Source organism: Cnephaeus nilssonii (assembly GCF_951640355.1).
Source record: "Cnephaeus nilssonii genome assembly, chromosome: 17".
Classification (NCBI taxonomy): domain Eukaryota; kingdom Metazoa; phylum Chordata; class Mammalia; order Chiroptera; family Vespertilionidae; genus Cnephaeus; species Cnephaeus nilssonii.
Window position 1 is genome coordinate 531,183 of NC_137088.1, and position 14,873 is coordinate 546,055.

The 14,873-nt window shown below is 53.4% G+C and overlaps 2 protein-coding genes across 9 annotated transcripts in view; one reads left to right on the forward strand and one right to left on the reverse strand.

Annotated features, from left to right (window-relative positions):
- The window catches only part of KIF9 (kinesin family member 9), a 38,610-nt gene extending 24,144 nt beyond the window's left edge, over positions 1-14,466 (reverse strand). For 2 of the 5 annotated variants that reach the window (XM_079795283.1, XM_079795280.1), the window contains exons 1-6: positions 14,101-14,466; positions 7,977-8,070; positions 7,006-7,171; positions 4,531-4,637; positions 2,073-2,297; positions 86-169 (exon numbers count right to left, since the gene is read on the reverse strand). In XM_079795283.1, the coding sequence (XP_079651409.1) occupies positions 86-169; positions 2,073-2,297; positions 4,531-4,637; positions 7,006-7,171; positions 7,977-8,070; positions 14,101-14,198 (774 nt within the window). In that variant the 5' untranslated portion in view covers positions 14,199-14,466. Of the gene's footprint in view, positions 1-85; positions 170-2,072; positions 2,298-4,530; positions 4,638-7,005; positions 7,172-7,976; positions 8,075-12,891; positions 13,129-14,100 lie in introns of those variants that run through there. The other 3 variants (XM_079795279.1, XM_079795281.1, XM_079795282.1) reach the window with 3 other exon arrangements.
- Positions 14,359-14,873, forward strand: part of KLHL18 (kelch like family member 18) — a 38,436-nt gene continuing 37,921 nt past the window's right edge. The window contains exon 1 of one of the 4 annotated variants that reach the window (XM_079795292.1): positions 14,359-14,717. In XM_079795292.1, coding sequence (XP_079651418.1) covers positions 14,589-14,717 — 129 coding nt within the window. In that variant the 5' untranslated portion in view covers positions 14,359-14,588. The remainder of the gene's footprint in view (positions 14,718-14,873) is intronic. The other 3 variants (XM_079795293.1, XM_079795290.1, XM_079795291.1) reach the window with 3 other exon arrangements.

Sequence of the window (14,873 nt, forward strand, 5' to 3'; positions counted from 1 at the left end):
TTCCCGGGGAGAGCCTCCTGCTGGGGCCCAGGGAGCGGGCCACGGCCCCCCCCACCCCCCCGGCAGGCGAAGGGCCCACGCTCACCTCCACGTAGATGGTGAAGATGCAGTGCGACCTGGACGAGTTCTTGTTCATCGTGTGGGAGGCGATGATCCTGTTGGTTTCCCCCTGAAGAGGAGGGGAACCGGGGACGACATTTTGGAAATGTAAATAACCGGGCCCTGGAGTCATTGCGGCGACACCGACGGCTGCGCAGTGAGTCCCCCGCGCCCTCGCCGCAGGCAGCCGGCCTTCCCGGCGCGTCCCCTTTATGAGCCAGTCACGGGGAGACAAGTCAGAGCCCAGGTCTACACTTGGATGCACGGCGAGGGACGTACGGATTCGTACAGCTTTCCCAAAGGCCACGTGGCAAGGACCTGGACGTGCCTCCGACGTGTTCATAAATACTGAATCGTGATCAACCTTCACACCCAGCAAGTAGGGAAGGATCTGTCTGTACGGGGAATCTACGCTGGCAGGGCAATCTGGGCAAAGAGGTTTTAACAGCAGAGAGAAGCAGGACCCAGAGTCACAGCAAACTAACTCGGACACCACGTTACAAGGAGCACACGCCACGACCAAGAGGGATTTAGCCGTGGGATGCGGGGATGGTTTGACATCAGCAAGTCCATCGAGGGGACGCAGCACGTTTCCAGGAGGAAGCACAGCATGCTAGGCGGGCGCGCCCTGAGGAAGGCAAGGCGCTCGGGGAAGAAGAAGAAACCGCGGCTGCTCCCAGGATGTTCACGAGTCGCTTCCTGGTTGGGGGTTTACAAGCCGTTTTCCTTCTCATTCAGGTCCGTGCCTCCATTTTATTTTTTTGACAGTGAACATGGACTACATTAAAAATCTGGGGGGAGCCAGTATGGCTCAGTGGTTGAGTGACAACCTATGCACCAGGACAGTGGTCGGCAAACTCATTAGTCCACAGAGCCAAATATCAACAGTACAACGATTGAAATTTCTTTTGAGAGCCAAATTTTTAAAACTTAAACTTCTTCTAACGCCACTTCTTCAAAATAGACTCGCCCAGGCCGTGGTATTTTGTGGAAGAGCCACACTCAAGGGGCCAAAGAGCCGCATGTGGCTATTGAGCCGCAGTTTGCCGACCATGGAACTAGGAGGTCACAGTTCGATTCCCGTTCAGGGCACATACCCAGGTTGTGGGCTCGATCCCCAATGGGGGGTGTGTAGGAGGCAGCCGATCCATGATTCTTGCTCATCATTGATGTTTCTATTTCTCTCTCCCTCTCCTTTCCTCTCTGAAATCAATTTAAAAAAATTTTTTTAATGGGGGGGGAGGAGGAAACAATAATTGGTGCTTTTATTTTTTTATTTTTATTGATAAGGTATTAATCCTTATTTTTTCCTATACCACAAATGCCTATGATTTAATGTTAAGTGGGTGGGGGGGGGGCAATTTCAACTACATAAAGAAAAAACTGCACAGGAAAAAAAGACTGGAAGGAAATAAGCCAAAATATACATTATTGTTGCCACATGTAGAAAACAAGTAATTCTTTTTTATTCATGTGTGTGTGTGTGTGTGTGTGTGTGTGTGTGTATTGAGAGAGGGTGGAGTGGGAGAGACAGAGAGAGAAACATCAACTGATTGCCTCCCACACAGGGATCGCGCCTGCAGCCGAGGTTCATGCCTTTGACCAAACTCAGGACCCTTCAGTCCGCGGGCCGACGCTCTCTCCACTGAGCCAAACTGGCTAGGGCCATTTACATATATATTTCTTTTTCATTGAACCCACAACCTAGGTAGGTGCCCTTGACCGGGAATCAAACCCGTGACCCTTCAGCGCGCGGGGCCAACACTCTAACCATCGAGCCATGCCGGCCAGAGCTATTCCTGTGTTTTGGTACTAGCTGAAATCGCTCAGTGAGTATATGTTTAATTTTCACCCTGATTATCAAAGTAAAAAACTAAGAAGAAGGGTGTGAGGAAAAAATAAGAGAAAGAAAGAGAGGGAGGGAGGGGAGGAGGGAGGGAGGGAGGGAGAAATCGTAGCATCGAGCCTCTCACCTCAAAGAGGAGGCTGAAGGCGTCCTCCTCCTGACTGGTGAGGTGGACCGACAGGCCCTTGATGAAGACCCCGTGCGGGTTTTCCACGATGGCCACGGGCGTGGCGGAGGGCCCCACGTAGGGCAGCGTGGACAGGAGGTCGAACAGGCTCTCGTTGTAGATCTCCAGGTAGGAGACGCGCACGGTGATGGCGTGCGTGGGGCGCTCCTCGATCATCCTGAACACCTGGGTGGGAGGTCGGACAGCGGTCGCCGCCCACCCCGCAGCCGGGCTGCAGCGGGCAGCCTGTGCCAGGGGAGGGCGGGCCTCCGAGGGGCCTCGGACATCAATCAGAGACCTTCTCCTAAAAGCATTTACGGTTTGTTGGGGTGACGATCATCAGCAACGACGACTATCATTCTAGTCCATCGGGTGACGTTTACTATCACCGTGTCGTTTTCATATATTTTTAGAGAAAGAGGAAGGGAGTGGGACAGAGAGATAAACATCACCGATCGGCTGCCTCCTGCCCGCTGCCCCAGGGGACTGAGCCTGCAGCCCGGGCACGTGCCCTGACCAGGAATTGAACTGGTGGCCTCTTGGTTCCCGTTCGATGCTCAGCGGCTGAGCCACACCGGCCGGGCACTAGCCCCTGGTGTTAGAGGCCTGACTTACAGGTTGGCTAAACCTCACTCAGGTCCCTGGAGCAGAGGGGTGATGAAGAGGAAGGACTTGGGGTGAAGGTCTCCAGTTTACGGGGTCTCACCAGGCATAAGCCTCTTTCACACCCAGCGTTTCACTGCATCCTCGGAACCCCCGTGACTGACGTCGGGCAGGGCAACCCCCGTCCGCGGGAGGCTCCGCGTGATACAGGGCTTGTCACTCAGCTCGCGCGGGAAGCAGCTAAGCCAGACTTGGCTGTCTCGGCGCGAAGACCGCGTGGCACTGAGCAGCAGGCGCCTGCGGACGGCGGTTCCCTCTCTCTGGACCTTAGTTTTCTATTGTGTCAAACGGGAGCCGGCGAGATGACCCTGGAGGTCCGACCTGGCGCTCACAGCCTGGACCTGCAGCTGCGGACTCCACGTGTGGCCAGTGCCAACGAGGAAACACACTGCCAACCTCATGTGATTTCAGTGAACCCAAACGGACATTTAAAAACCGAGACGCGACTCAGTTCCTGGTAAACCTGTAAGTATATTCGGAACAACTTGGGTTTATAAACCTATTTCTCAACTGTGACTTTTATGACATCTAAATACAGACAAGTATTTCTGATGAGTATTTGGTGTCTAAATGGAAATACACACCAGATTTCAAAAACTTAGTATGAGGACAAGAATGTAAAATATCTCAATACTTTTCATATTGATTACACGTAGAGATGATATTTTGGATATACTGGGTTAAATGACATATATGATGAAAAGCTAATTTCACATGTGTGACTTTTTCCCATGGGGCTACTGGACAACTCAAAATTGCACATGTGGCCCTGGTCGGTTTGGCTCAGTGGGTAGAGCGTCAGCCTGCGGACTGAAGGGTCCCAGGTTCGATTCTAATCAAGGGCATATACCTGGGTTGTGGGCTCAATCCCCAGTGGGGGGTGTGCAGGAGGCAGCCGGTCCATGATCCTCTCTCATCATGGATGTTTCTCTCTCTCTCTCTCTCTCTCTCTCCCTCTCTCTTCCTCTCTGAAATAAACAATGTCTATATTTAAAACTTGTGCATGTGACTTACATTATATTTCTATTGGACAACACGGGGCTGGACTACTGACGTCTCAGAAGATCCTGAGACCCTGAGGCTCTGACAGCGCATTACCAAGGCGTTGCTTCAGAGCGCCGAGCGTGGTGGCTGTGTGGGAGGGGGACCTGCCATTCTTCCAGGACAGGGGTGTACAAGCTCAAGATGCCTTCGGGGGGGCCGGGGGGAAAGCCCTTTGCCTCCTATCTCCAGAGGGTCCTCAAACCCAGGCTCGCACCCCCAAAGGAAGGCCCTTCCCTCCTGCCTTCCATCTGGCTTCCCACTTCCCGGACCCCTGCGGGGGTGGAGGTGGAGGTGGGGGTGGGGGACACGGACTCAGACCTCAGAGCCGGGCCAGCTCCGCTCCCTCCCGTGGCCGTGGCACTTTGGGGGGGCGGGACGGGGTGGTGGACGCTCTGCAGGACCCCTATCCCCTCATTCAAGCCAGGAAGGACCTGATTCGGGCCTCAGATCCTCAGTCACAGGCCACAGACCAGCGCAGCAGCCACAAGCCAGTCGGCATGGCCCACGCCCTCTTTTACAAACGAACGAGGAAACAGGTTCGGCGTGGGCGTGGGCCAGGGTCCAAAACCCGCACCCCTGGTTTCCTGAGGCCTCTGACTCACGGACACCCCCTCCCCCCATGTGCATCCTGTCGCCCCCGGGTCTCCAGCAGCTGGCCTGGGCCAGCAGCACCTGTGGCAGAGCGGGGACCTGTGTGCCCCCTCACCCCTACCTGCTGCAGAGCCCGGGGCAGGATCCCTCGGTGCTTGTAATTCTCCGTGGTCCCCGTCATGGTGTAAGTCTTGCCAGCTCCCGTCTGCCCATAACACATGATGGTGCCTGCAAACATTTCAAAAATAGGGCTCGGTGACCTCCAGGGAAACAGCTCCGAGGATAGCTCTCCCCCCCACCCCCACCCCATCCCAACCCCCCGCACGCCTAGGGCCAGCCAGCACCGGGGCCTGGACGTGGCCATCAGGAGCCTCCACAGAGACCAGGATTTCCTGCCGTGGAGGGTGGGTGGGCAGGGAAATGGGGACATAAATGCTCAGAACACAGGCAGCTGCTCTGAATCCGAGGCCCACAGAGTGCTCTGCTGTTCCCTTTCCCCAGAGACCTGACCAGGGCTTCTTCGGAGAGCAGGGCGCGAGGAGGGGGGAGGGAGGGGGTCTGAGGGAGCAGAGCGACTTCGGGTTTTCCTGGAAAGGGGAGGAGTCGAAAAGGATTGAGCTCCAGCCCTTCTCTTTTTTTGGTTAATCCTCACCCGATTTTTCTACTGATTAGTTATTTATGGTTTTTTTTACTAGAGGCCCGATGCACAAAATTCGTGCAAGGGGCTCGGCCCCTGAAGCTCCAGCTTCATCCGGTGGTTCGGTTGTCCGGTCTAATTAGCATATTACGCTTTTATTATTATAGATTTTAAAATATATTTTTATTGTTTCAGAGAGGAAGGGAAAGAGAGATAGAAACATCAATGATGAGAGAGAATCACTGATCTGCTGCCTCCTGCACGCCCCTTACTGGGGATCGAGCCCGCAACCCAGGCATGTGCCCTTGACTGGAATCGAAACCGGGACCCTTCAGCCCGCAGGCCGACGCTATATCCACTGAGCCACACCGGCCAGGGCAGAACTCCAGCCCTCCTTTAGCAAGGCCATGAACTGCCAGGGGCTCAGGGTGAGGCCTCCCCGAGGGGCTGGCCAGGCAGGAGGCAAAGGCGTTTGAAACCCCCAGGAAGAGATGGGAGTGGAAAAGGCATTTCCCCTCAATGGGGAGAATTCTTTGTAGATGGCACGTTCCCACAGACCGAGCGGGGCCGCCAGGAGGACCCATTCCCCTTCCGGAAACAGACCGCCCTGGCCAGGTCCTCTCGGGAGCCCCTGCCCTCGGAGACGTCCTCTGCATGCACCTCTCACACCCTTTAGGTCCACGTCACCGCCAGGCTCCGGGACACGAGCCACGAGGTCTCAGGTTCCCACCTGCTCTTCCTCCTGGGCGGCCTGCGCCAGACCCTGTCCCCAAGGCCGCTTCGGGGCGTTCACACGGCAGACCCACCCGGGCAACGCCGTGCCACGGAAACCAGGCTGCCTTTGCCAAACGGATGCTCCCTTTCCGGGACGGGTCAAATTCTACCGGCTGCCTAAACTCCGAGTGTGAGCTGGAGCTCAGACAGGGTGTCTACGGAGCCGACACAAACGTGCCGGAAGGAGTCCCTTGGGCTGGCACTCAGAACCCACTTGTGGTTCCACGGCACCTGGGCCTTACTTCCTGCCTCTGCCTCCTCAGGGCCACAGCCCGCAGGGTCAGTGCGGACCACACCTCCGTGACCACGGGGGGCGTGTACAGCGTTTGAGCATCTCCGCTCCAGGGCCTTCTTTAAAGTTTTCATCTTTACGTATTGATTTTAGAGAGAAGGGGAGGGAGAGAGAAACGTCAGTTTGTTGTTCCACGTACTGACAGGTTCGCTGGCTGCTCCTGGGATGTGCCCTGCCCGGGGAGGGGCCCGCAACCTTGGCGTGGAGGGGATGCTGCTCTAACCAACGGAGCCGCTCAGGGGGGGCCCCGGGACGTGGAACAGACCTCAAAGTTGCAAACAGGGAACATGCTAGTCAGCAGCCACCAAGTGGTCTCAGTCTACCGACTGTGATACAGTCTGAGGGTTTTTAAATCTTTAAAAGGGGAAAGAAAAAAAAAATTTCAAACAATCTTACACTGAACGAGTCTGTAAACATTTCCTGATACGGCTGCTTTTAATTTGTTAAGAAATCAAACGTGACTCATGTTTTTAGCACTATATTTGCACACGGTCCAATACGAGAACGTAAACAGTCGACGGTGCTGACTGAATGGTTGGAAGTAACACCCAGCAGGGAGCTTAGAGAACAATGTTTGGACGCCATCGCGTCCACCATAAGGGCACTGTCTTCAAAACTAAGTAGGTGAGCTATTTGGAACAGGGCGGCACCGAAGGCGAATCGCCATGACAACAGAGAGCCCGCGTCACTCCTGTGACGGCAGGCAGGGTCCGGACTTTGGGTCAAGCCAAAGGCAAGAACGTGGAGGCAGACCAATAGGCAAGCAGAAGTTAGCGAGGGAGAATTCATTTTATTCACGGGGGGGGGGGGGGGGTGGTGGGGAGGGCGCGTGCCCCTCTCCGAGGGCCCCACGGGTCTGTCCTCTCAGTCAGACAGCCGAGGAGCTACGTTACCGTTATAGCCGTCGAGGGCCTGAGCCACCACGTCCTTGGCGACGGTCTCGTAGACCAGGTCCTGGGAGGCATCGTGGAGCACGCCGTCCAGCTTGAAGGACCAGTCCGTCTGCTGGTTATTGACAACTCCTCTCCGCGTGTCTTTTTTTAAGTGAATATCGATGGTCTAGGTCGGAAAAGAGAGGCGATGGGGAGGGAGGGAGAGGGAGACGGGGAGATGAAGGCATAGTTGTTAGGAAATTGCTGTAAATTGGTGCAAAAAAATCACCGATGGCTGAGGCCTGATGTGGAACAAAAGAGGGAGTGACCCTCGGTGAGGACAGGGACTCCGTCTGGGAGGGGGAGGAAGCTGCTGCTGCAGCGTGCCGCACAGCCCCGGCGGACAGGCAGGACCCTGCAGCACCTACCAGGTCCCGCACCTCCCTCCCCAGTCCACAGGGGGATGTGGTGGCTCCCCACCTCTGGTTCAGGGTCAAGCACCTTTTCCATGTTCTTATTGAACTGCTTTAGCACAGGGGGGCCTTTATTATTACTTTAAAAAATATATTTTTATTGATTTCAGAGAGGAAGGGAGAGGGGGAGAGAGAAGCATCAATAATGAGAGAGAATCATGGATCGGCTGCCTCCTGCACGCCCCTACTGGGGATCGAGCCAGAAACCCGAGCACGTGCCCTTGACCGGAATGGAACCCGGGACCCTTCTGTCGGCAGGCCCATGCTCTATCCACTGAGCCCAACCGGCCAAGGCTAAAGGGAAGCTTATTAACCAAAAAGACAATGGAGAATGGGAGTGCCCGGAGTTTCCTCCCCAACAGCATTGCCGGGGAACGGTTTGGGCCTGATGGACCCTGGAGTCCTTCTGGGCTTTCGCCCGTCCTGCCTGGGCCCTTAAAGGGCCACGACCTGCTCACACCCTAGCGAGGCGGGACGGAGAGAGGCCACCCGCGGTGAGGGCACACGCGTCGCACTTACTTTGTTGTCATCGCCGTATCTGATCATGTCATGAGCAAAGTCGTCGGTGGGTCTGACACGGACAAACGCGTGCACTTTTTTCCTGGTGCTCATTCTAGCTGGAGAGAGGAAGACAGCGACGGTGTCAGCAGCCGTCAATCACCAGGCGACAGCGAGAGGGGGTGTCACTCACCCAGCAGAGGAGAAGGGAGTGGTGCCCAGTCCCTGGTCTCCCGTCCCCGGGAGCCACCTCCCCTCTCACCCTGAGCATTGCCGTGCTGTGCCCACAGGACCTGCTCACCAAGCCCGGTCCCTCGGCTTTCCAGGTGGCCTCACCGAGTCCACCATGGACCCCGCCCCTAAGAGACTGAAGGAAAAGGCTAAGACGCTCCCTCCCGCCCGAGCCCTTCCGCGTGGAGTCTTAGGTGTGGTTTCTCGCAATGCTCCGCGTCTGAGTCCCCTGATGCTTTGCCTCCTTCCCTGTATTTTCCTTGAGAGTACTTACCATGAAAAGCATTAAAACTAATTTTCCTAAAAAAATATTTTTATTGATTTCAGAGAGGAAGGGAGAGGGAGAGAGAAAGAGAAACATCAATGATGAGAGAGAATCATGATCGGCTGCTTCCTGCACGCCCCACACTGGGGATCGAGTCTGCAACCCGCTAGCTCATAATCAAATATTCTTTCTTCTCTGGCACTTCATCAAGAAAAAAAATCACAGATAGTCCCCTCCTTCCTCTTCTCCTAAAACTAACTATAGTCTCACCATCTTCTTTCAGACAGAAACACCTATATGTGTATTCCTGTATTTGTATGATCACAAATAATTACCATGGCTAATAAAATGCTGAAATAAATGTTTGAGGTAGCTTCATGGAATAGGATGAATAGAATGCTTATAGATACAAGGGATAGGGGGGCGATTTAAGTAAAGGAACTTTCTAATGGATAGAGTTGTCCTATAATGGAAAAAATGTTCTCAAGGTAGGACCATAAGCTCCATAAACAGTAAAGCAAACTCGAGAGATGCTACAAAAGGGGAGAGTTAACGGATCTCTCAGATCCTACCCAAATAATGAAGTATAAATATTTTTGAAAACGGAATTGTAGCAGCATGAATGGGCCTGGAGAGCATTATGCCAAGCGAAATAAGCCAGTCAGAAAAAGGTAAGTATCACATGATCTCACTCATATGTGGAATCTAATAAATAAAATTAACTGATGAACAAAATAGATCTAGAGACAGAGAACCATGAACAGACTGATGAATTTCAGAAGGAAGGTGGGTGTGTGTGTGTGTGTGTGTGTGTGTGTGTGTGTGTGTGTGTGTGTGGTGGGGGGAGAGATTAACTGGGGATCTTATGCATATATGCATAGCCCACGGACAGGCAATAGTGTGGCCAAGGCTTGAGAGGGGTGGGTGCAAGGAGGAGGGGTCAATGGGGAAAACACACACACACACACACACACACACACACACCAAAGTGGACACCTGTATACTTTCAACAATAAAGATAAATTAAAAACAAAATGAATTGTACAACCTCCCAAGGATAAATATGAAGTCTCATCTTTATTGGATATTAGTCTCACTGTCAAATTACACTAGGCCTGCCCTAACCAGTTTGGCTCAGTGGATAGAGTGTCCGCCTGCGGACTGAAAGGTCCCAGGTTCGATTCCGGTCAAGGGCATGTACCTTGGTTGCAGGCACATCCCCAGTAGGAGGTGTGCAGGAGGCAGCTGATCGATGTTTCTCTCTCATCGATGTTTCTAACTTTCTATCCCTCTCCCTTCCTCTCTGTAAAAAAACCAATAAAATATATATTTTTTAAAAATTACACTGGGCCTTTTATCCTGACAGTGTCTGCATAAAGCATTTAATACTAATTAGACAGTAAGTTTTGGTTCCAGCATTGACATCGAGTGTAAAAGCAAAAGTGTTATTAAATAGAAGTAATAATTGCACAGATTTTTATTGCTTTAAGGGGAACTTAAAAAACAATCAACTCTTGCCCTAGCCGGTTTGGCTCAGTGGATAGAGCGTCGGCCTGGGGACTAAAGCGTCCCAGGTTGATTCCGGCCAGGGGCACATGCCCAGGTTGCAGACTCAATCCCCCACTCCCCAGTAGGGGGCGTGCAGGAGGCAGCCAATCAAGGATTCTCTCCCATCTTCGATGTTTCTCTCTCTCTCCCTTCCTCTCTGAAATCAATGAAAAACAAACATTCAGCTCTTTAGTTGCCTCTTCTATGCTGATGAAAAGGATTAAATATTGAGAGATAATGTAAAGATCTCTATGAGAAGCTAAGTAAAAACCTATCTGTAATTATCAATTGCACTGAACCTAATTAAGTCATACTAGAAAACATGATGCAGGTCCAGAAAAATATACAAAATGATCTCATTGTTCAAAGTTATTGGGAAAACTAACATAATACGATTTTAAGTTATTCCAAGGTTTTTAAAGTTGTTCCAAAATGTCTAATTTACCATGTAAATTTTTCTAGGACCATCTAATATTTTTTTCTTTCCTTCTTTCTCCTTTTTAAAAATAATTTGAATATCATCAAGTAGTTTGTGGTCATGTAGTCTTAAGACTGGGCTCTGAAATTTCAATAATTTCACTTTATGGAACCATAAATCTAAAGACAGAATGCCAACAGCTCATTTAGAGTTAATGCTCCATGCGTACAAAGCGACTCTGAACAGAGACCAAGTCGAAGGAGGACGTGTCAGGTTGGATCAGTTCAGTCAGAAAGGAGCCCAGTGGGCATGGCTCAGTGGCTGAGCGTCAACCTGTGAACCAGGGGGTCACAGTTTGATTCCCAGTCAGGGCACATGCTCGGGTTGGGGGCTCGATCCCCAGTGCGGGGGCGTGCAGGAGGCAGCCGATCAATGATTCTCTCTCATCATGGACGTTTCTGTCTCTCTCTTCCTCTCCCTTCCTCTCTGAAATCAATAAAACTATTTTAAAAGAAAGAAAGAAAGAAAGAAAGAAGAAAGCAGCCCGTTGTCCCTAAAATAACCTGTACTTTCCCAGGGCAGGAGAGAGGAGTTGAGGCTAGAGAAAACTCCTGGATACTTGTGGGAAAGACAACCAACAGAGGAATTTACTGACTTTATGAAGAATTAGGAAAACGTGAGGCATAGGGAGCTGACTCCATTTCGCCTTCAAATTGGAAAAAAGCATTATCAACAGAATTACTAAGAGAAAAATAGCTTGCTTGGGCATTGCAAAGCACTCCAACACTGTGGGCTACTGCAAAACTGATATGTTTAATACTTTCTAAAAGCTAATTTTCGCCGAAACCGGTTTGGCTCAGTGGATAGAGTGTCGGCCTGCGGACTGAAAGGTCCCAGGTTCGATTCCGGTCAAGGGCATGTACAATGGTTGCGGGCACATCCCCAGTAGGGGGCGTGCAGGAGGCAGCTGGTCGATGTTTCTGGCTCTCTATTTCTCTCCCTTCCTCTCTGTAAAAAATCAATAAAATATATTTTAAAAAAATAAATAAATAAAAGCTAATTTTCAAGAGCTTTTTTGTAAAGAAAAAGTCAGAACAGATTTCTTCTTCTTTTTGCTTGTTAACCCTCACCTGAGGCTATTTTTTCCATTGTTTTTTTGAGAGAGGAATAGAGGGAGGGAGGGAGGGAGGGAGGGAGGGAGAGAGAGAGAGAGAGAGAGAGAGAGAGAGAGAGAGAGAGAGAAAAACATTGATGTGAGAGAGAGACATCAATTGGCTGCCTCCTGCACTTGTCCCCACTGGGGCTGAGGATCAAACCTGCAACCCAGGTAGGTATGTGCCCTTGACCAAAAATTAAAACCCCAAGCCTTCTAACCACACTTGCCAGGGCCAGATTTCTTCTTTTAATTAAAGTCAATTATTGCATTTTTAAAAAGAACATTAAATAAAGAATGGTAACATTTTACATGTATCATCTAAGAGAGGTTCAGTGAGTGTTACTGGCTAAAAATGACCCGATGTTTTAAAAACATGAATGTTCCTCCACACTTCTAGACACAACCTGTGGTGACCACTTGCTCTCCTCTCATAATTGTATTAACTCCCAGGTGGCATGAAGTACCTGTAGAAGCAAGTTAAATAGAGGCAGGCCCTCCCCTTTCTGTTTCGTGTCAATGATGTGGACATAAAACTCCAACCCCGGTTACAAGCCCGTCAGATGTCAGATCCAGTCAGCAAACACGTGACTTTCACATCTGCCTGTTGGAGAGTGTGCCACCTCCTACATGCCTCAAGGGATGGCGGCAGGAGAGTCTTTTCCGCCGGGGATCACTCAGACCTTTTAATTTTTAGAAAATGAACGTGAGAGGCCTTCAGGTGAGCCAAGATCACGGCTTGTCCAATGTCAGTCCTGAAATCCTTGTCGGCAGAACTGCTCTTGAGAAACAAGAAGCCTCATGTAGCTCTAACACGAACTCCAAGCTGAAGAGACTGAAGAGAACCTCTCACCTCTAAGTTCACTTTGGTCGAGATGACTGGGAAGTTGAGAGTGGAGGGAGGTGTGTTTGGACTCCAGCAAACACCCTCAACCTCTAAAGAGCTGGGAACCATTCCCCCATACCAGTCTGAGGGCCCATCCTCCTCCTGAGAGGTACCCATTAGGGCAGCCTCTGGGGGCTGGTGCCCACAGGTCCCTCTTGGCAGCCCCCACCCACAGACCGCACAAGCCTCACCCTCCCCTCGGAGCCTGCCCCTTCTCTACCATGCAATTTGCCAACATGCACATGCAGTCACCCCGCTGTGCTTCCCAAGGCCCTCTCTGTGCTCACACCCATGGCCCAGGCATGCCAGGAGCCAGACCCGTCACCAGAGGCAAGCCTTCTCTGCTTCTCTCTTCACCGCACCCTCCTGCACGTCTGCCCCTCAGCAGTCCCTCGGCATCCAGACCTTTGGGGACCCCGTGCACCTCGCACTTACTGAAACGATGCTTGTTACCGTTCTTACGCCACATCATTTGAGCGGGTTTCGGCTCCCAGATTACACGGCAAGCTGCCGGGGGACAGGGCTGTGCCTTTTATCTGAATCCCCCCTCAATGTCCACAACAGTACCCAGCACGGGGCAGGTGCCCAAGAAACGGTGCTTGGTGGTGATGGTCATGGTTGGAAGTCAGAGGGGTGCTGAATCTCCACATGCGGGTCCGTCTTCGGTCACTACTGAGAGAGTCCCCGGGGCATCAATTGTCACTGCCCTCCCACAGCCACCCCGAAGCCCACAGCCCCTCTGGGAGGACCTCACTTTCCAAGCACCACTTCCAAGAAGCCAAGTGCAGCCCTTTCACCACGCCCTTCCTTTTAGTGGGGTCCTCCCCCCTGAGGTCCTTGTGGGGAATGCTGCCCTCTCACGCGGACTGCGACCACGAGATATTTCCGAGTGGCCACCAGGCAGCGCCCCTGCTGTAGAGGCTCGGGGTGTCTTTGTTTTTGGGGTGGGAAGGAATAGAATTGCCACCAAGCACCTGTCGGCTCAATGAAAGGAGAGGGGCCATACGCTGGGAAGATGGGCACCAGGGGAGTCCCTATCTTACAGCGCTCCTGCCAGGACCAGGGACTCTCATGGGAAACCTCATAGCCAGAGCGGCAGCAGCATCGGAACCAGCGCAAAACGGGGTCCAAACGCACCCAGCCTTGGGCTACACAAAACACTCGGATCCACGCAGAAACTGGCCTTTCTCCTTTTCTCACCCAACATGTCGGACCCCTATGTGGAGTCTGGGAGTCAGTGGGCCTTAGGACCATCCCTGTCCTTCTCTGGAGCAGTTTTCTCATCTGTAAAGCAAAGGGCTCGGACTGGCGAGCCTCAAGCCCCTTCCAGTTCGAAAACAGTTAAGAGCAGAAGAGCCTAGGATACCTCTGGACCCCAGCCTCGCGCCCTCGGAACGTCGGGCGCGACGCAGGACCCTCGTGGGGGGACAGGGAACGTTAGATCTGAAGACTCTAAGCCTCAGGCCAGCCCTGAAAGGGCCCCCCGCGATGCCGCGCCCGGGTTTCACCGGTCAGGGAGCCACGCTGGGGAACTCCCGGGTGGAGCGATGTTCGGATCCCAGCCGCTGCCCGCCGCCCCGGCGTACACCCCCTCCTCTCGGACTTCCCTTCACCCCATCCCGGCGGCGCGTGGGCCCTGCTTACCGCTCCGGAGGCAGCAGCCCTGCCGCAGCACCACCACTGCAACTGCTGCGAAGGAGAACCCGCGCGCGCAGCGGTCGGGTTGTGTACACGGTCGCCATGGCAACGGGCCGCTTCCGGAGGTCCCGGAAGTATTGAGGTAGTGGCGGAAATGAAGTCCGCGGTCCTCGGTGGAGATACGAGTAAGGTCAGGGCAGAATCAGGAAAACAGGAGACGGGACCGTTGATTCTAGGAAGAATGCGGCAGCTGCAGGTGCGAGACCAGGGTCAAGATAGCAAGGGAACAAAAGCTGCGCACGAACCAGGAAGCGGGGCAGCAGGGCTTCCGGCGCAGAGCCGGCTCCGACCTACGGCGGCCGCGCAGGCCCGTCCGCTCCCAGGCCTGCGCCGGAGCCGACGTCGGCGCGCGCCCGCGCCCCGCCGCGCCCCGCCCCGTGGAGCTGGGAGCCGGCCGGCCGGCCAGGCCTGCGCAGTCGCGGCGGCGGGGGAAGATGGTGGAGGACGGCGCGGAGGAGCTGGAGGACCTGGTGCACTTCTCCGTGTCCGAGTTGCCTAGTCGCGGCTACGGCGTCATGGAGGAGATCCGCCGGCAGGGCAAGCTGTGCGACGTAACGCTCAAGGTACCGCAGGCGGCGGGGCGGAGGGAGCCGGGGCCGGCCCGGGAAGACAGAGGGGCGGGGCCCCTAGGGGAAGCGAGGTCTGGGGAGCGGCGCGGTGGCGAAAGGGGGCTTGAGGGGGACCGTGTGGGGCAGCGGGGGCGGCGAGTGGGGAGACGG